This window comes from Hypomesus transpacificus, unplaced genomic scaffold (assembly GCF_021917145.1).
Source record: "Hypomesus transpacificus isolate Combined female unplaced genomic scaffold, fHypTra1 scaffold_228, whole genome shotgun sequence".
Lineage (NCBI taxonomy): Eukaryota > Metazoa > Chordata > Actinopteri > Osmeriformes > Osmeridae > Hypomesus > Hypomesus transpacificus.
In genome coordinates, this window is record NW_025813763.1 from 106650 (window position 1) to 128983 (window position 22334).

Here is a 22334-nt window from a genome sequence, read left to right on the forward strand (position 1 = left end):
CAGCCTTGAGTGCAATTTCATCTAAAGGCTGATTTAGGGTTCTCCGTTTTCCAAAAAACGGACACATGGGAACGCCCTCGTCTACGTGGAACACCCTCTTCGAGCTGTCCGGGAGCCCCGGAGAGCTTGACGTGCACCTCCTGAATTTTTTAACTATCCGTCGTAATTTCGGATTGTTATGGGCATAGACATAATAAAGAGTAGACGCCGCATTGGCTGCTGGGCGCGAGAAATGTGGCCGCCATCTTGGACAGGGCAAATTCCTAGTTGCGTACCATCAGAATAAACAACATGCCAGCACTGTGCGACATATTCCTGCTCAAATCGGAGTTTTTACAATTCATATTTCTGCTAAACAGTACATGTAAATTAGGGCTAATCTGTCGATAATTTTTCGATGAATCGATGAATCGGATAAAAAAACAAAAAAGCATTAATTTCCAACCCTTTATTCAAAAACAGAACTGACAGTGCAAATTCACAGTGCAAAAAATCTTCAGAATGTGCACAAACAGGCACACAATTTTGAAAAAATTATTAATATTAGCGTGGATTTAACGCTATTTTCCAAGATGAGCTATTTATTTAGTTTTTCATTTTTCAAAATGGTATGGGTTGTTTTCACCCGGTCCCTAACACGATGCTGCAAAGTAGCGTCTTCTGAATGTGAGACGAATGTCGAATATTAAATTAACTTCACCTCGGTCAATCAACACACTGTTTCGAAGTATTTAGCGTAAAATGCTCCCACACCTTGGATGACTTGGGTCGTATTTCTCTGCCTCCGCCATGTGTTTCAGAACAACGTTACTCAACAACGTCTCTCCGATGGCCTTTCCTCTACTTCTACTCAGCGCTCAACTAAACTTTTTTTTCATACTCAAACATCTTCGCGACATATTGAGTGGCGTAATTATCGCGCGACACAACGAATCGATAATGAAATTCGTTGCCAACGCTTTTAATAATTGATTTTCATCGATTCGTTGTTGTAACCCTAATGTAAATCAGCATCTGAATTAAAATGTGATGAGAAATGGGCAGTGTAGTTGCAAAAAAATTGCGTATTTTATTGATGAAGCGGCTAATTTGTCAATTTGCTCTGACTTCTCGATAACCTAGGTAAATAAAGACTCGACGACGACTTCCACACACAGACGGTTTCTCTAAGGTCGTCTTTGACAAACAAACGTTGCGCCACCTACTCTTCTGGCAGTGAATTGTTTTTAGTACCCACAGCCTATGGAGAACCATAAACTAAGTCTTATAGACTAGGGCAAGGCGATTTGCAACATTTAAAGCATGGACAAAACACGTTTATGCTTCCGGCCATGCCCCTTTTACTCACAGGACACCTTTTTACTCACATGACACCCCTTTTACTCACATGACACCATTTTTGGAAATCCTCAAATCCTCAAATCCTCCTTATCCTCAAAATAAGGTTCCAAGTAGGCATACCAAATTTGGTGTCACTGCCTCAAAGAACTGCTGATGTATGACTTCACTTCCTGTTTGGTAGCTTTTCTGCTGAATTTGATTGACTGTACCAGACAAACGGTTATGAGGATCAACATTCTTTTTGATACATTTTGTGAGGCTTGGTCTGAAGATCATCTCTGGTAATTTTGAAGAAGATTGGAAAAGAATTGTAGGAGGAGTAGGCTTTCAAAGGTTTTTGATAAAACCGGAAATAGCGGAAAATCTATAAAACCGGAAATTGACCCCATAAGGTGTGTTGAACTTGGCTTGATCCAGGGAATCCAATGGTACCTCATTTTTGAAAATGGTCATACGGTTCAAAAGTTGCGTGTGTAAACACAAGTCCCACTTTGACCCATTGGTGGCGCTAAAGTGCCCAAGTATGGGACATGAAACTTTGTGAATTGGACCAGGGGACTGTCCCCAATGTGTGCCAAATTTCACAACTTTCGACCATGCGCTTCTAGGGCCTGCCATAGGACCCCATGGCGGAAGAAGAAAAATAACTAGAGGGTACAATTTCTGGGGAAATTGTAGGGTGTGCTTGCTTGCATCGGTTGCAGGTGGGTCCGTTTTCCCTTCTAGTGACATGTTCCAGCATTTAGCAGGGCTGTCAAGTGTCACGCATTGAGCGTGACAGTCACTCATTTTGGTCTTTTGTCACGCACTCCCGCCACACATTGTATTTCTCACACAGAAAAACTATTTTTAATATATTTAATATGCCCCAGCGCCCAACCGAAATTTCTCTTGCCGCGCCTCTCTCACTATGGAACTGGCAGGAATCAAGCACGTGTCCCCTGGAGTTCTTAGTCGAGCCTGCCATTTATCACCCAATCAAAAAAAGTCTACACAATAGCTAATCAGAAAATAGCACTATTGTATCTGGGTAAGATTTAACGCAACAACCAATGGAAAAAAAGCATATCCTGGAATTGTTCACGTGATTCTGCTACAACATCTCCCGAAAGTTTCGTTCACCTTCAGAGCAAACCACTGGAACTCGAGCATCACTTTGAGCACAAAGTCACGATCTCCTGTTTTAACGTTACAACTAATTCACAACTTGTTTGACACAAACAAGGACAACTTAGAAAATGTTTCTCAGATAATTAGAATAAGTTTTTCATGAGTGTATATAACTTAACCAACAGTTTACAGCCTGTTCACTGACACCTGCTCAGAACAAGTAGTCTCTGCAGTGGCGATTTAGACCCTTTTTAGGGGTGCACATGCACCCCTAAATTTAATCTCATTACCCCTAAAAATTATAATAATTAAAAAGGTCATGAAGAAAGGGACATCTTTAGTTTTTTGATTTATTCAATATTTTGCATAATAAAACATACATGTGTTAATTGTTATCCAGTGAAATTAAGGATTTATTTACAGGCATGCAAACTCCTCACCCTTTTGAAACCAAAATGGGTAACCTACGTAATTCATGGCCGTGGCCAACACAGCATTTTACCCGTACTTCCCAACTTTACAACTGGCTCTGAAACCAATGCTATACAAAAAATGTCTTTATGGTTAAAAGAACATGACATTGTTTACAAGAGCACAGATTCTACATAGATGTAGCCTCTTAATTTTGCTCTCAAAGTGCACCAGATTCATGCGTTTAACTTTAAAATGTAATACATTTTCTTCCGGGGGAGCATGCCCCCAGACCCCCCTAGAGGGTCAGGGGATTCGCTGTATCCTTCTTACCTTTTTCACCCCTGACCTGTTTGCATGCCTGTTATTAGCAAGGGGGTTTTGCACTTTTGCAAAGCTCTGTATTCATGTCACATTATCATTGGGGGCTGAGCAGCCTCAAAGGTCTGATCCTAGAATCGCCCCTGAGTCTAGGCCTAGTCATATTTTCGTTATCACACGATGACTGACATTGTCACATTATAAACATATTTTTCCAAATAGGCTTGATTATTTTATTAGCACTAAATACATTTAAGTGTTTTGCATCGTCAATGGTCATCTATAAAATCATGTCATACTTTATCATTATATCCTGGCCATGGATGCATTAATCATTGCTGGTTTTCAAAGATATCAGGTAAAAAGCAATGCATTCATTTATTTATTTTGACTCCCGGGGGGGGGGGGGGGGGTCACTCTTGCCTGTCTTCAAAACTTGAGAGCCCTGATTTAGCATACTCATTGCATAATTCATTAAGAACACCCTTTAAAAAAGCCAACCGCCTTTGAAACAAGCAAACTCAAATCAAATCAAATGTATTTGTATAGCCCTTTTTACACGCAAGCATGTCACAGAGGGCTTCACATACGCCCATTGAACCCACTTTGGAACAAGCTACTATAACAACTTTGTCACTGGCAGTATTTCAGATGGAATTGCGATTCAAACAGTACCGTCTGTCAACTGAAAATATGCCCCCCAAAACGTAAATACGTTTGACATTAATTTAGGGGGACATGACTAATTCAAAAGAAGTTTGCTAGAGGCAAGCTAGCTGCTGTTGCTAGCCAAACTTCACTGATTGTTTGAAAGCGCCGGAAATGAGAACGTTTCTTTTGACATTATACATTTTAGCCATAGCTGTGGCATTGAAGGCAGTAGCCTACTACTACACTCTGCCAGTGGGCGAGCCGAGTCTGACGGCTAACGTCAAAACAAGACGCGGTCTCACTCAAATTTCAAATTTTATACAAATCTCAAAAATATGCTGACCCGCTGGCTGTCTTCGCAATCGCCATAACTTTAAAACACTGCTCTCCATTTTGATGTAGAATTGACCCTGGTACGAAATTAAGAAAATAATCATCAGACGCAGATTGACAACACTGTTGTCGACGAGTGTCAACAGTTTATAAATAAATAATAAATAAATATATATGTGAGATAACAATGGTTTGTGCTCGCCGAAGGCAAGCACACCCCAATAACTAGAGAGGGTACAATTTGTGGGGAAATTGTAGGGTGTGCTTGCTTGCGGCAGGGCTCTAGAGTGCGACCAAAATGTGTACGGGTGCGACAAATGTTTTCCTAGGTCGCACCGGTGCACCTAACCTCCTCGCATCCGCCACAACCGGCCCACGGGCTGTCCCAATCAGGTCCGCGTGAGGTAAATCAAAAATAAATAAATGTGCTGAGCGGTAGTAAATATGTAGTCCGGAAAGACTAGTAATCAGGCAATTTACAATTTACCTCACCGACAGGAGTTTGCTGTTGGTTAGCCCTCGAAAATGAAAAACGAAAAGTTGATACAGAATGTAAAGCTTTTAAGAAGACATGGACTTCTAAGTATCTGTTTACTGAGGTCAAAGTCAAAGCTGTGTTCGTAGTTTTGGAGAACAGGTCGTTGTGTTGAAGGATTACAATTTGAATCGGCATTAAAGAAAAAAACTAACACGGACATAATAAGAACTTGACTGATTCAGTGGGCCCGCGGGCTGATGGTTTGCTAGTTAAATTGCAGACCCGGATCATCACCTGTCTGCTGTCCTTTGCATATCCACCTCAGACATTCAGCCAAATTTCGATGCACTTGTTCAAGCCCACTGGATTCCTCTCACAGAACAAAATGAACTGAAAAAAAAATATAGCTTTTTGTATAAAGTTGATCAATTGCATATCTTTAAGATAATGCATAAAAACTTTTCAGTGTTTGTGAAGATTAACTAGTTACAAATAAAATGGAACACTGATGTAATGATTATTTTAGTTTTTACTGTTACTTCGATAGTCTTTTCCTAGTTGACCAACATGTATAAATATTTACAGAATATCCTTATTCTTCTGATTACCAGTAGCAGCTAATCAAAATATGTACTTTACTGCTTTTTACAATGAGGGAAAATGAATAGTAAGCTGAATTAAGTTCAAGTTATTGTTGATGCGTCCCTCCAACACATTTCAGGTCTCTCATGTGGCACCTTGTCAAAATGAATTGCCCACCCCTGAGTTACGGAGCTGGGCCATGGAGCTAACCCATGGAGCTAGGATTTTGATGCTAGAGAGTGTGGCAAGCTGGTTTAGCCAAGGCCAAAGGGCAAGAAAGCCAAATTACAGGTGTTGGCCATCTGAAGGGCATGCGACAGCAAAGGGGGGACCCGCTATAAGACTTTGAGCCATGACATGTTAGGTCTCAGTTCAGGGGAGCACTTTTAAACAGTAGCACTTTCTATTTTAAAATGTTTCATTTTGCTTGCTATGTTTTAGTTTGGCAGCTCAGAGAAGCACTTAAAATATTTGTATTTTTATATACAGTTTAATTGTGCTTCAAATAAAACCAATATTTACCTACACCTTATTTGGCCCGCCCCCGGGCCCGAAACACTGCCCCCTCCTCCCCCAGTTACTACGCACTAAGTATTAACAAATATATTTTTTAGAATGCTACACATATTATACATCATTGGAAAGCTACGATTCTTATGCTTCCATTGAAATAAACCAATTCAAGATCAACTCGCAACAGCAAGTACCGTCAACGTCTTTGTCCGGTGACCGTTCCTTCAGCAAAGTCAGAGAAAAAGTTACTACTTACCTACGATTACTTCGGAATGTTCCAGGCATGCACACAACCCATCAAAACCTCATCTGCGTATTCCCAAAGGTCCAAAGTATCTAACCATGTCGAGAAGTTGTCCAAACAATGAATTATATCCACACATAGCCACGATCTTGGTGCTTCATTCTTCCTTCGCCAATTATTTTTATTTCAGTCTCTCATGCACTATTGCTCATAGGAGGAGATGTGGGTCGAGTACAAACGCGGGTATAGTCTTAAAATGGCCGCCACACTCTGCCCTTTCGATTGACATCTTGTTTCACTCAATAGGAGCTTCCATGCCCCGTTGTCAGCCTTATTAGCCTTGTAGCTTAGCGCTAGCTGTAAATGGCGACACCCCATTTGTTAAGTTTTGGTGGAGCCTTCAAAATAAAAGTCGATTGCGCAATATGGTTGACAGAATCAGTGTTCTTTGTGCGCCAATCCTGGGAATCAGATAAAGCACTGTGTTCATGCTTCAGTTTTTGTGTTTCAGTAATACTAATGTGGGATTTAGCTATTATATATGATAGTTCTAAGTACCACCTTTCATTAGAGATAACAATTATACATTTTTATCCTAAGAATTTGACCTTGGTTACAAGGGTCATTCTGGAGTCTCCAAAGGGCCCTTTTAGAAAAAGCCTGGATGTACTCTTATAAGAACATGTGACAAATATGAATAAATTGTGGTATTATGTTTGACTTTTGATTTGAATTAGGTAAGGCTTCAACCTGTGGTCCAATTCTGTCTTCCAGCTAATATCTTCCATCTCTAGGCCTCTTCAGGCCTCTGTTTTCAAAACAAAATCTAGGCGGAAATAGAAACTTTCACTTTCCTTGTGTTCAAGCTTCTATTACTGAACACCAGTAGGACTGACAGGGGTCCTGATAACAGGGGAAATAACTTCAGAGTGTCAGCTTTCAAAAGAGACCATTTACATGCATGTACTCCAAATGGTTCAAGAACAGCTTTCAATTTACTTTGGGCATGCTGTGTAGGCGTTTTTAGGCACATTTAACAGGTTCCCAGAATGTATATGGAGCGTGATAAAAAGGTGACCTTAAAATTGTGGCGACGCAAGGAAAAATTTGGGTGCACCTAAATTTAGTGCTGGTGCACATAAATATTAAAAAAGTTAGGCGCACCAGTGCAACCAAGGGAGCCCTTTTGGATTGGTTGCAGGTGGGTCCATTTCCCCTTCTAGTAATATTTTCAAGCATTTAGCCTACTCATGTTGCATAATTCATTAAGAACACCCTTTAAAAAAAGCGAACCCCCTTTGAAACAAGCAAACCCCGGTTTGGAACACCTACTGTAACAATGTTGTCACTGGCAGTATTTCAGATGGAATTAAGATTCAAATTTTACCATCTGCTAACTGAAAATAAGCCCCCCAAAACTTAAATAAGTTTGATATTAATTTAGGGGGACATGGCTAATTCAAAAGCAGTTTGCTAGAGGCAAGCTAGCTGCTGTTGCTCTCCACACTTCACTGATTGTTTAAAAGCGCCGGAAATGAGAACGTGTCTTTTGTAATGGATAAAAATAAGCCCCTTCAGGGCGAAACAAAACCCCTTCGCTTCGCGTCGGGATGCTGTTTGCCCTGTCGGGGCTTATTTTTCCAATAATGACCGGCGTTCTATACATTATTTCGCTTATTACACGGCTACTTGCCAACAAAAATAACTTAACACAGTGTGTCTTTTTACAATGTATTTGTTACCATTCAGCAGATCAGCAGAGAAATAGTTCGCCAAAGACGTTGAACTTCATAGACTTTCTTTAGGCTTCAAATCAGCTGACGTCGCTAAGCAACAGAGTACGCTGGGGTTGAAAAGTTACCAGACTACTTGCGGAGTGCTACGAAAGACGTGAATCCAAAGAAAATTGTTCACCGCAGAACGTTGGGAAGCCCTATTCAAGTGAATGGAGCATTCTACAGCATTAAGAACAGCCGTGTAATAAGACATCGAGCTAATAAAGTTTAGCCATAGCTGTGGCATTGAAGACAGTACTGTAACCTACTACTACACACTGCCAGTGGGCGAGCCGAGTCTGTGACTCAGAGGCTAATGTCAAAACAAGACGCGGTCTCACTCAAATTCCAAGTTTTACACAAATAACAAAAATATGGCTGTCTTCACAATCGCCATATCTTTAAAACACTGCTCTCCATTTGGATGTAGAATTGACCCTGGTACGAAATTAAGAAAATACTCATCAGACGCAGATCGACAACACTGTTGTCGACGAGTGTCAACACTCGTTGACAACACTGCTGTTGCTGCCGCAATCGTCAATGGAGGCTGACGGGGCTCTCACGTAGCAAACAAATCAAAGTTTTTACAACAACCTACATTAAAATATCACAACCTGGCTGTCTTCACAATAGTCATATCGTCATAAAATGTCCCTCTTTCTATAAAATTAGCTACGAAAATACTACTATGACGCTTTCTAGCATGGCTGCCGCCTAAAAGACTAGGCGATCTCACGGTCGACCCGCACTCGCTCAAATTACAAAGACTTTGACGAACTAAATCGAACATCCGAAATTGCAGTTCCACTCGAAATCGCTTTCTCCAATTTCCGTGCTAAAACGTCTCGTTCATCACGTTGTATCCATGCGTCGTTGCTAACGTGTGTTGACGTGGTGACGTAGCTAGCACAGATTACCCTTCGTCGACTAAAGGCACTTTGACGCCACAAAATAGTCCAAATATTGACAAAGTTTTAGGAGTGAAAAAATAAAATAAAAAAAACTAGAAAAGGCTGTTAGGGTTATTGCATCCACACCTCAAACAAGTTGACCTAGACGCAAAACTATGCGTCCAATCCCAAACATTTTGATATTTTCAAAAGACCCAAGACTCAGACCAGAGATGTCCTTTATATGTCTGTGCGGTCAGAAATACAACTCTACCGGCAGTTTTTAAATCGTCTTCCTTTCGAAATTCTCTGACAAATTTTACCCACCTCTCCATTGAAGTTAGTGAAAGAATTTGAAAGGCTGCTCTCGCTTCAAGGCTCACCCTACGTTCACACTGCAGCGACGCAAATCGCTTGCCATCGCTCGCCTTCCCACAGTTCACCTCGCTCGGGGGCGTTTCAAACAGATTCATGCAGAATGTAGTTCTCTAAAGTCATTGTTGTAGTTGTAATAGCCAAGTGTGCAGACTTGGGTTTACGTACTAGCAACATCGATCAAAATACAACTTGTATACAAAACACAAAACTGTTTAATACACGTTTTATTATATTACTCGAAGTGTCTGCTAATCTGTCGATACAACTATGGAGTCCCAGCCTGGCTAATTAGCTAGCTCTAGTTACCACAGATCGAAGTTACGTAATGTGACTAGACTGAATTTGAAAGTACAAAATACCCACCAGGAGCACCGACAATTTCGGCAACCTTGCGGCATGCAGCATTTTTTATATTAACATATCTGTACGAATGCAGAGACGTGTCATACAGTACTGGGTACCCAGCCACACAAACAATCAGTTTCTCCTCCATCTTGAAACCTAGAAAGCTAGAAATGTTTACCATGGTTGCTACGTTACGAGAAACAAGCTAACACTCCGATTGGTCATCGCTAGCGAAAATCTCAACTCTGTCGCGTCGCTTCCCTACCCACAATGCACCACGCAAGCGATTCACCTGGCTCAATAGAAAATGAATGGGAAACATGTTGTCGCTCGCATCGTGTCGCTGCAGTGTGAACGCACTGTCAAAGCCAGGGGCGGTCATTCCTACAGGCGGTATAGGCGGTCGCCTAGGGCGCCACTCAGAGGGGGGCGCAAAAAAACTGCTGGGCAGTTTTTATTGCACCCCCTTCTATATCTCCAACCAATATTTTGACATTCAAAAAATGTATCTAACATTAGGGTAAAATGAGCCAGGTATACGTCCCCTTAAAAAAGGAAGGGGTACGTACCTCCTTGGTGTTATCAGAACATGCTAGCACAGTGAGGGGTTTGGTTAGAGTGTGTGTGTTCAAGAACTTTGAAGAACGAAATAATGAAGAGGCAAAAGCTATCCAGGGCGAAATTTAAGAAGAAAAGAAAGGAAGAATAAGAGAAATGTGCAAAGGCGAAAGGTAAATCCTTAAATTCTGGTCTTAGCCTATGATGAATTCCAGATAAGAAAACGGTTCATGAATGCGTGAATTGCCCCGGGCACTTTAGTGGAGTTTTAAGAAGAAAAGATGTACCTTATTATTGAACGTTTTCCTACTCCCTGTCACATAACCTAGTTCTTTAAAGATTTTACAGAGGCGGGTAGCCTATATAAAAAATGATATGTCCATTTATTCTACGTTATACAAAAAAAACAAGATTAAAATAGGGGCGCACATATAAAGCCAATTAGCCAGTGCAACAACACTACAAATATCTTACTTGTTGCATAGCACACCCAATAATTGCCGTGTTTGTCTTACTTCATGTCCTTAATGCCTAATGGGTGTGCTATGCAATGAGTAAGATATTTGAAGTGTTGTTGCATTAGGCATTAAGGAAGACAAACACGGCAATTTGTCAACAAGTGAGAAATCCTGGTAAAAATCTAAGTGTTGTATTGTCAACTTTAGCAAATGGATTGTATGTAATCTTGCTAGATAGTTAGCTAACGCTAGCTAGCCAGTTCTGACGTTCCTTGTTATTGCCATTCAGTCGAAACATCAGTTAAAGTTCAGCTGTACTGCAATTTGCGTAATTTTCGATGAGTCATGAAATGTTGGTGAATTCCGTTTTGTCTAGGGAGATTGATTGCTTAAAATGAGTGAATATGTGCCACAAATGACCTAGACCTTCTAAGACTGTTGTTTGCCAGGCATCAACAGAACAGAAGACTAAAAAAACATAATTTGCAGGCGATGAGGGAGTGAATGTGACCGTGCACCGTGTGTGCACCGTTGAACAGGGGGGCGTGGCCGGAGCATAGTTCAGCACAGACTTGACATTTTCTCAGGGATTTTGTTCTTTATTTAATGTTTATTCATCGTTGTGATCGTTGTTGTGTTCATTTGAAAGAACTACAGTCTTGCAGGGCAAAATAGCGTTTGAAAGTTGCAATTCCGTTTTCGTCACGAGTGAAGCTTGCCTAGAGCGCAAAATGTGCTAGGACTGCCCCTGCTCATAGCAGAACATCTGTAAATGTGAGCTCTTTAGTAGTTACATTGGCTGAAAGAGGACACGTTTTCCTAAATTTTAAGGTATAACTTGTTTCTGTAAGTTAAACTATATGAACGTCAGAGGAATTTGTTTGACAATTTAGTTGAATATCAGAAAAAGAGCAGCCGGTCAATCATAAAAATCAAGAAGGAGCTACATTTTTCATGTATTTCAAACTGTCACGATTCAAAGTTGGCTGAATATTTGAAAAAAGCTGAATCATTTGGGAATAGCTGAATGTCTTGTGAACATTTTAAAGGTTGGATGTTGTCTCTAGCTGAAAGTAAGCTGAAGTAGTTAAGTTTGAAAGAGGAGGAAGCTTTTTAATGATTTGAAAGGATTTACCATTACTTTAATGGGAGAATAATTTACATTTACATTTAGTCATTTAGCAGACGCTCTTATCCAGAGCGACTTACAGTAAGTACAGGGACATTCCCCCCGAGGCAAGTAGGGTGAAGTGCCTTGCCCAAGGACACAACATCAGGTGGCACGGCGGAGAATCGATCCTGCAACCTTCTAATTACTAGCCCGACTCCCTCACCGCTCAGCCATCTGACTCACTAATTTGCACAAAAACCTTAATGTCTTAAAAAGTATAAAAGTGAGAAATACCAAAAGTCATAGCCAACATCCCCTGAAGGAGCTGAACATTTTAATAAAAAAAAAAAAAATAGCAATCGGTGAAAGTAGCGGCAACGCTCCTGTTAAACAGAATGCCCCGCGGCAAGCTGAAAAGCTACAGAGTTAAAGGTTTTGTTTTGAGTTTTGTTGTTGTGTTCGTTCTGTTTTGATATGTGTAATGTGATGGTCTGTAGTTTGGATACATAAAGTGTTCACCCTGAGTGTGAATGTGTTCCAGTTAGATCCTTATCTAACGTCTATCGAATAAACGTGCAACGAAATATAATATTTTCCAAGTCGCGCAGCTAGCCAGCGCTACAGGTGTAATCTGTAGTATTTAGATGATGATTACAGCATCTGAATGCTGTGTGGGGCACACGAGTTGCTTTGAATGAACATGTTAAATCAGTATAACCTAATTAGACTTCATTCTTAATTTTTATTTATTATTTTACAGAGAAGTTATATTAATAAAAGTCATATTTACCAGCAAAGAACAGCCTGTAATGTGATATTACAGATATATCTCATACATTTGCTTCTGGAAAATTACAATTATGTTACGGTTAATTGATGTTAATGAAAATATTTTTTTTTACCGTAATTTAATGGGTTTAATCTGGCGTCCCAGCTGCCAGATTGTTCCTGTTTTTTTACACTGTTTTTTTTTTACAGTGTACTTTGATTTAGTGACTAATATAAAATGTGTGATCTCAATTGTATTCATTTGGGCTGCTTTAGTTATCAAAATAATGCTTACATTTATAATTACATTTGTTCATGTTTGAACTGTTTGATTTAAAAGGTCTAGACAGAGTTAAAAAGGATTACTGGCAATAACCTGAAACAGTAGTTCTATGAAGGTCTAGAACATCACAGTCCTTGTCTCATTGAGATTTTCAAATCTAAGGGAGGAACTGCAGGACAGTTGCTGTCAAACCTTTTAGAAGAAGCAAAGGTTTGTGTAGATAAAATTCACAAATCGCAATGTAATAGTAACACAAGGCTGAACAGTTTTGGTGGGTTATCTATACTGTCTCATACTTCAGTGTGCACACTCTTTTTTATTAAAGGTCACATGACATGTAAACTTAACTTTAGGAGGTTAATTAACATTAATATGAGTTCCCCTAGCCTGCCTTTGGTCCCCCAGTGGCTAGAATTTCCGATAGGTGTAAACCAAGCCCTGGGTGTTCTCCGCCTTTGAGAAAATGAAGGCTCAAACGCTCGGTTTGAAAATCTCCTCCTTGTGACGTCGCAAGGAGCCAGGCTACCGCCCTTCTCTCTGCTTTGCCCGCCCAGATAATCTGGCCCGCCCATGAAAAACTGAGCTACGATCGTGCAAAGGCAAGTGCGATATCATTTTTTCCTGGAGAGACATCATGGCTAGCAAACGAACGAACATAATAGTTGCTCAGTGTTTGGATGTACAAATCTAAACAAAAGTATTTTTTTAGTTCCTTCATCCAAACCTCTGCACAACCAGTATCTTAATTGTATTTTCACTGGAAATGTGCCGACACAACTTCCCAAAGTTTTGTCTGCGCCAAACATTTCAGCCACTACTGTTTCCTCAACTTGAGCCAATACAAAGCTGGCCTTGCTGAAATGAAATTCTGGATCAATACTAACTATGCTTGGTCAAGCTACAAACCTTGGGCAAGTAAGTTAACTAACGCTATTTCATTTTGTTGCTTTCCTGTATATGGTTACCTAGCTTGCTACCCTTAGAATGTGGCTGTAACATTAGCTCTGCAGTTAACAGCTGAGTTACTGTTGCTAATGTAAAGGTAGATGGCATCAGTGTGTGCACCTTTGCAAACCAGGGTGATCAGATGAGAATGGGCAAATTCGAGGCATCTTACAGCAACGGGGCTACGAGCCAGCTGAGTTACTGTCACTAATGTAAAGATAGATGGCATCAAAGTTTAAGTGTGAATACAAACGCTGTAACCCGAGTGTAGTACACTTCTTTGTTATTTGGATAACCGTTCTGCTGTTGGTGTTATGGCGTGCGATATCCGCCTTTCTCCTCATTGAAATTACTATGAGTGTGCAATTCTGCAAACCAGGGTGTTAAGATGAGAATGGCTAAATTCGAGGCATCTTACAGCAATGGGGGCTACAAGCCATTGCGATATATCCGTTGTAAACATTAGCGCATGTTGCCGCCCCTCTCCTCCTCATTAGCATTTAAAGCTACAGACACAGAAACAGCGCGTTTTGAGAAAAGCTCATTGAGGGACTGCTCGTAGTGGCTGTAATTATGCACCAAGGCTGAATTTCAGGAAAGATACTTCAGATACAGTAATAGGGAACCACTAAGGCCTATATAAAAGCATCCAAAAACAGCATATCATGTGACCTTTAATGCCAATATCATTAGGATTCTCTGGATGTCTTTCCTGCTTTTTTTGCTTATACTCGTCTATGAGATATTGTAGTAATAACCTATATAACAAACTTGTACTGTCACAAAACACAAAACACACAAAAATGTGGACTATTAAACTGATACCAAGTGTAGTATCGTGATATTCAATACTGAAACAATACTAATGATTTAATTGAAATTGAGTAATTTGACAATGGTTTATTCTTTTATTTTCAATTGGAACTTTTTACAATGTGTATAGAAATGTAAGCATAAATAAAATAGTTCCCTGGGTGGTTGAACCCCTGAGCTCCATGTTAGAGACTGTGGTAAAGATTAAACTTGTTATACATACAGATAATCTTAAAATTATGAATGAAACAACTTTTCTAGGTGCCCTTTACGGTAACTGGCGGGGGGTGCGGCTTGTGTTTCTGATTGGTTGGTAGGTAGCAGTTAATTCACAGACAGCCATCAACTCAGCAGAAAACTCACGTCCATATGCTATTACTTATCTGAAACGGAGCTTCCTGCCGATGATGAACTCAGCAGAACGGACCACACTTCGTAGGGCCTTGCGGTCCCGGTCTGTGCAGATCACAGTGTGGTATGGGAGCTGCACAGACCGGGACCGCAAGGCCCTACGAAGTGTGGTCCGTTCTGCTGAGTTCATCATCGGCAGGAAGCTCCCAGCCCTACAGGACACCTACCACACACGTTGCCTTAGGAAAGCCAGCAGGATTCTAAGAGACTGTTCCCATCCATCCTTCAGTCTCTTTACCCCGTTGCCTTCTGGCAGGCGTTACCGCAGCATCCGGTCGCGCACACGCAGACTGGACAACAGTTTCTACCCAAGGGTCATCAGGCTTCTCAATGGACACTGATATGGACATTTTTACTGCACACTAGTCACTTATACACTGTCACTTTCAGCTACTGGTTGCTCTTTCAGTAACATTGCACTACTGTACCTCGCCACCAGGCTCCTGTTTGGTCATTGACAAAGTCACTGATCTGTAAATTTGCACTACTGCACTGTACTCCATTTAGGTTAGATTAGTTTATAGGGTTGTAACAGGTTTTTTTTTTTTTTTTTTTTTTTTTTTTTTGTGTATTAGGGTTAGTATAGCGTACTATTTATTGTTATCTGTAATTTAGGAAGTTTTAGTGTTAGGGTTAGTATAGTCGTTTATTTATTGCTATCTGTATATTTAGGAAGTTCACTTATCTAAGCTCAGCATAGATGTAAATTTGTTCTGTGTACTTATATGTTATGTTATGCCAAGTGCTTGCGTTGTCTTGTCTTAAGAATTTCAGTGCCCAGTCTAACCTTGTGTTGCTCTGTGCACCTGACAAATAAAAGACTTGAACTTGAACTTGAATCAAGGATGTTTAGTTATCTCAATCAAGGATTTTAAGTGAAGATTAGTCAATTGAACTAAGAATGTCAACTACAGCATGAATTACATACAACTAATTCAAGTAAGTTCCTAAACATAATATTATTACAAGGCAACGAGTTGCAGTTTTTTTTTTACAGTACTTATCAAGGTTAACAGTGTATGCACACAAGCACACACGTCCGCAGTCTTTTTATTTTTTATTACTGTTTAACATGGCAAAAAGATTGTAGAGCTGCACACAGCACATCGTGCTCAGCCCCTTCTTGCCCAGCTCGCATTTTCTCTCTCTCACTACAACAAACCCATCTGTGAATAGCCCCCTCTCTCCGTGCACGCTCTGAATCAATGCGCGGGACGAACAGCTTTTTCCGAGAATCGGCAGGAGAATCAATCCGGAGTTTACAAACGGAACAGTATCATAATTCTCTGCACAAATGTGTCCAAAACTGATACATTCAAGTTAAATATAATAATATTAAGTTAAATACATTTGGCAAATATAACAATATGAGTAACGTTTATATAACGTAAAGCTCCAAAAACAATTTTGCGCTCTAATTCATGACGACGCACATTTAGCTAAGACTTGCATGTACAGTAGTTAGTCTGGAGCCCTGCTTCTGCATTTTTGTTTTGCTTTTCCCCCCATTGTACCGAAACCGTGATGTCTGAACCGCGGTACGAACCGAACCGTGACTTCAGTGTACCGTTCCACCCCTACTATCTATACTCACATCTTACAAAGACAAAGGTTTGGGCTAAGGCCCACATTTTTACAACGTCTGGCTCCGCCCCTGCCTACCGCCACAAATATAATCACATTCTGTGGGAAACACTGAACAATATAAGTCTCTCCGTTTAATTGAGAATTTCTACATATGCCTCACTCGTCTGACAATAGCTTCCTTTAGTTTGCTGGCTAGAACTTGCTGGCAAGTTAATGGCCGGCCTGGTATTTAGCAGCAAAAGGAAACCCGCTTGCTAGTCCTACTGTAGCTTGACACGAAAGTTATTTCTTGACCCTGATCTAACAAGACTAGCATGACGATCTGGGCTATCAGGGAACTACCGTACACTGTCCCCACACAAAAAATAGGTGCCTCCACTTGACACTTAGCTAACTCACAGGCTCGGCGAAGGGAGATACTCATCCACAAGAAATTACGCCTTTTCCTTTCACTGGTGAACAAAGCGTCTTAGGGATTTTTCCACTATCCTAATGCCTTAAAGGATCTGGCTATGTCTTCAACAACGACCGCCAGGGCCCTTACTTCCTCTTATGAAAAGCCTGTTGGCAAGCAGCCCCTCCCCATCCCCTGTCCAAGATCCTTAACTGCTAAAACAGAAAAAAGGGAGAGAATAAAGAAAAACATAAGTGTGTCTACGTGTGTCTGTGTATGTGTTGGCGTTTAGGCCTACATTTTGTGCACGGAAGCGTGAAGGGAGGATGACCAGACAGAATGTCAGAATGACACAGAGAGACGAAGCTGATGGAATGATTCAACTTCCTTCCAACTCCCTCACCTTCCTCTGTTGCTCAGCCAGCAAGATAAAAGCAATGTGTCTTAAATTAGGAGATTCCACTCACTAGGGAGGCCCAACCACAGGAAAAGAGAATGAGGAAGGGAGACTGTTATGCCCAACAGCTATGTTTACATACTTTACAGGTTTGTTAGCTCGCCTCTAAGATTATTAAGAGCTCCTTCTTGTCCTGTAACAGTCTCTCACTTTTAACTACAATATAACCACTTAAAGTAGCTGAGACACACACTAAAATGATTCCCCCGCAACACACATATTATGTGTGTGTTTGTGGGCTGTGGGTACCAACCCCCAGTGGTTGCGGGAAAGAGCTGTCAGTCAATACCCCAACAGTTAGTGTGATTACAAAAACCTGTCAGTCTTGGAAAAAGAAGGTAGATGAGGTGTTGGTAGACCATCTCCTCACAGTGAAATGATTGGTATTAAGGACATTCCTCTGATAACTGAGTGAGGGGGTGGGTTGAGATCGGAGCTCAATCAATCAGCAAGGATGACTCTGTGACACAATGCAAGTAGTGTTCTACACCCCCACCTTGTCTGACCCGACTACTGTAACTCATTACAAACCAGGGACTCTCTTAAAACTAGGGTAAACTAAGCCAAGACTCCCCCATCCAATGAGTTGCCGCTAAATCACCATGCAAGTTCTCATAATCCGTAACCGTTTCCTAACTGGGTGACAGTTTTTTTTCCTTTTTTAACATGGGAATATAGTCTAATCCAGACCACTCCAAGTCGTACAAAGGGGGTTTAAATGGAGCACGATTACTCATTATGTAATCGGTTGTCAGGACTTGTGTTTGTGTGAAGTGTTGGTGCAATTATAGGCTTCAGAAGTAGGCTTTCAAACCCAAAACTGCCCAGTTCTTCTGGAGCAGCTAAACAGACATGGACCCAAAAGCTGTTGAGAGATTGTCTCTCATAAAGGTATTAAATCAGTTTTTCACACACACGCACACACACACACAATGTGACACATTCATAACAAAATTGACAGCTCAAAATAAGCGTCAACACTGAGGGATAGAATTGACAACCTTTTCTGTTGTAAGTAAAAAATAAAAATAACTAAAATATATCCTGGGAGCAAACTCTGTCTACATCTCCAATAGAGCAATTTAAAAGTAAATTCAAAGCAAAAGTTTTTTTCCATTTCCAGTTCAGCTTTCAGAAAGCAGAGAAGGTCTAAGAAAAGTATTAACTCACGAAAGAAATGCTTGAAGAGGTTAGCCATGTCCATTTTGGGTGCTCTTTCTCTCTCTCTTTCTCTCCCTCTTCCGGCCTCTCCACTCTTACTCTGTGACAGTGAAGTTATTCCATGCGAACGCTTAGTGCTAGCTGGGGTGGCTAGCGGAGCAGGGAACTCCACTCCCTTTATCATGTGACTGGCCTTGGCCAATCGCCGGGGGATGGAAGGGGGGGGGAGAGGGAGAGAGAAGAGAGGAGAAAGATATTCTCTTATGGCTGGGCAGAGGAAGTCTACTGAGCTCAGACAAAGAGTGGGGGGGCTCGCAAATAGAGGAACTGGCTAAGCTTCGCCTGCGAGGGAAGTGAAGGAGAGAGCGATAGAGAAACAGAGAAGGAATAAGTGACTATTTCATCACAACTCAGGGCCAAAAACAAGAAGTGAAAGAAATTAGGGGGTCTTTTTGAGTTACAGTGCAACATGTTTGCATAAAGAGAGTTTGCCCAGCACAGGATCCCAATTGCCTTGAGAGACGTGATCAAAACATATGGAAAATAGGAATCCTCATCCTACACACTCCAAAAAATTGTCCATTTGTACATGGCTCAGCCCCATGACACACACTCCAAACCGATGACACACTCCCCCACGCAGCTACAAGCAAGGCCAGCCGCTACGCTTACAGAATGCAGGTCCCAGCATGCAATGTCTGGTTATCAGTTTCTCCCACTGTCACTGTTACTCCACACACTGAAAAACAAACAACAATAAAATGGTAGTGTGAAACGCCGAAATTTAATTGAGCTAAATATAGTAAAAGAAAGGGTCTAAGTTCAATTTAAGAAGACTGAAGTACAGCAGTGTAAATTGTCCCAAGTCCCTAATTAACATTGTACAACTATGTTAACGGCTTGGAACAAGTGCGAGGTAGAGAGGGTGGCTTGTTTCGGTGTGTGTGGGTGTGTGATGATAATCTCACATGGGGCCTGTACTACGAATCAAGATTTGGCGTAAGCGAGGTAACTTCAGGTTCAACCCAGGGTTTTCTGTACTACGACGGTGGATCACTTGTTACCGGGGTAGATCGCCATGGTGAACGGCTAACCTGGTCGGGAGCAGGTTAAATTGAAGATCAACCGGTATAAAAGCCCCACCCATTCTTGATGATAATGTCGTCACCGTCCATAGAAGATCCTGTGGAACTTGGTGCGCGGATAGTGAGAGGGAAGAGACAGAACATTTAGACACCGACCAAACCCTTTCACATTCCCTCATGAAACATATAGATTCTTAGCAGAGGGAATTACGTATATTGCCAGCTTCTTGAGCTGTATGTTGCCAATGCAACACATTGAAGCTGTGCACTCAGTCCCACATACTTTATGCATAGTGTTTCGTTATTTCTATGGGTACTTTTATAGTGTGGGTGATGCGGAGAACCTGAGCAAGAACACGGTCTGCCGCGCAATTTGCTACGGATTTTCTTTAATGTCTGTTGCCACCTTATTCTGATTAATGGAGTGATGAAAAAGAGATACCCAACATGCCCTTTGTAAAAACTTTGGACTCCAATATGTTGACAAAATGAAACAAAGATTTTCACGCAATGTTCTGATTTCCGTTCTGGAAATGTAGGCAAAATGATATCATATTTTACAACTTAATGCATTATTTGCTAATTTAAACATACATTTACAGGAAACTAGTAATGAAAACAATATTTGACCTACTATTAGTTATCACATGGGGAGGTTTTATGTTGATACGTTATCCCTATTCACTGGGGTGTCTCCCCTTAACCCTTTTGTCCTTGGGTTGCTTTGACCCATTTTCTAATCATTTCCTTTCCAGAAATTGGGGTTTCTTTCAACCAAAACATTTCAAACCAAAAAGAACAACGTGTATCTATACAATGCTCTTCACAAGTTAAATAAATGATATTTCACTACTACTCATGGAATTTTGATGTTTCATTAACTTTTATAAATCTTTTCAAAAATAATAAATACGACATTGAAAGAGAGAAGTGGTGAAAACCCCCTCAAAAGACTCAAAAGGTACAACAAAAAAGCCACAAAAAGGTATAAAAATACTAAAACGTAGAAAAAGGTTTTAAAAAGACATCCTCATTGTGTTCTCCCTTCCCTAGGAACACAGAAAAATGATGTCAGTGTAACTAAGTTTAGTGTCTTTCATTCAGTCATGCACTATCTCTTCTCATATTCCAGTTTCTCTATCTCCAGCCTTGTTTTTTTTATTAAAAGCCTCTAATAATCGAGCTCCAGGGTTCTTTTATACAGGGCCCTCACATTATCTGCTCCAACCTGAAACAAATAAAGAACATTGTCCCTTTGCCACGCACACTTGGAGAAAGTTGAAGGTGTCCATTTGACTACTGTGTTTCAAGGTTCATTGCTTATACCTTGTGTCTTTGTCTTGGCCTTGAAGGCCCTAGGCTCAGGGGGAGGATGAAGTTCCTCTTCCTGCTGAGTTTAAGACCATAGCAATTGAATCAATCGAGTCATATTTGAATTGAGCACTTTAAGGACTTGTGTTTTATGTTGAGACCACCACCATTAGTAAGTCATTACAGACCCTTCAATCACAGCCACACGTTCACACACTCTCACCATCTGTGTTGCAAGTGGTAAATAAAACTCAAAAGTGTACCCCCAAAATGAGCAGCCACACACAGTTTCCTGATCATCTAGGACCTCCACTTGAGAAAGTAAATGGTATATTTGATAAATTTTCAGCAACCACATATGGCATACATACTGCCGTTTGACTATTAGTTTCACTGCTACTTCTGTATGGCACAGTGGGGCGACAGTGGGTGGTGGCAGCAACACCACTGTATTTCCTATCACTGCAGAGAACAGTAATACATTTCACTCCTACAATATTCATAAATAATTGTTGAATGAACATGGTCACATAGATTACTTGAAACATAGATATGCCTGGGCTTCCAACCTGCTGCCACCAGGGTCTGAAGAAAGGCCCCCTTCCACTCCTTCCATCATGGGGTGACCCTGATAGCTGGAGAGGGCCAGCTCCTCGGCAGGAGTGAAGTCCTGTGTAGGAGCCCCTCCCTCCCAGTTGGCTAATTTTTCTTCCTGTTGGCTGCAAGCAATTTCATTGTTCTATAGGCTTTTTTTGCTACACAATATCCTACAAAAGGGACTAATTCAGGCAATTCAGCCTTGTACTTGTTGGCCTTAAAATATGTGCCAAGTATTGCCTACTGCTTCTTACCGTTGAATGATGGTATCATTTTTTTTATTATTTTTTTGCTCCCACGATCGTTTGCCACTGCAGGGTTGCAACTAAAATAATACAGCAACAAAAGTTTAATGTTGTGGAATGCACACGTGTAGTTATGGTCACATCTTCAATAAGTTATGTAGCTTACGCATTAACAGCGTGTGCTATTTTCTGCCAGCTTGGCAGCAGCAACTTTGTTGAATTTTGACTGTATTACATGTCTGTATTCCTGATATGCTTGTATTACAATATTTCACGCAGGAGGAGTAGAAAAAGTTTGGAAAATTATTGTCTGCTCCTCCTGCTTGTTTCGTCCATGTTTGCAATTGGACATACGGTGCAAACACCGCCCCTTTATGTGAACGCGCACGTCTCTAGATTGGAAAGATCTGGGTTGAGTTAGAGAATTGATAACCGCCGTCGTAGTACTGCTTATCGTGATTGGGATTGTTAGGCTTTGCGTAGCCGGGTAACTGAAAGTAATCCAGAGCATGTTGATCTTGATTCGTAGTACAGGCCCCTGGGGTCCGTTCTTCGTATGTCGCATATTACATCTGAGATCAAATGACACATCCAAGATGACATCATCATATCATATCATCTTGCCAATCATGATCTGGCTAATTAGGTTATTTGAACACCCCTGTTGTTTGTGATTAGTAAAGCTGGATTGAGTTGTCTGGGATAATTGCACGTTCATACATTGGTTTAAAAGGGTATGTATCGATAGTAGAAATCTTAATAAGAAACACTGCTT

The 22334-nt window shown here is 40.9% G+C and overlaps 1 protein-coding gene across 3 annotated transcripts in view; it reads right to left on the minus strand.

The window, feature by feature from the left end:
• The window catches only part of nck1b (NCK adaptor protein 1b), a 132345-nt gene that overhangs the window by 49040 nt on the left and 60971 nt on the right, over nt 1-22334 (minus strand). The window contains exon 1 of one of the 3 annotated variants that reach the window (XM_047014235.1): nt 18331-18485. The exons of the other annotated variants lie outside the window; for them this stretch is intronic. Coding sequence (XP_046870191.1) covers nt 18331-18364 — 34 coding nt within the window. The 5' untranslated portion in view covers nt 18365-18485. Of the gene's footprint in view, nt 1-18330; nt 18486-22334 lie in introns of those variants that run through there. 3 annotated transcript variants of the gene reach the window in all.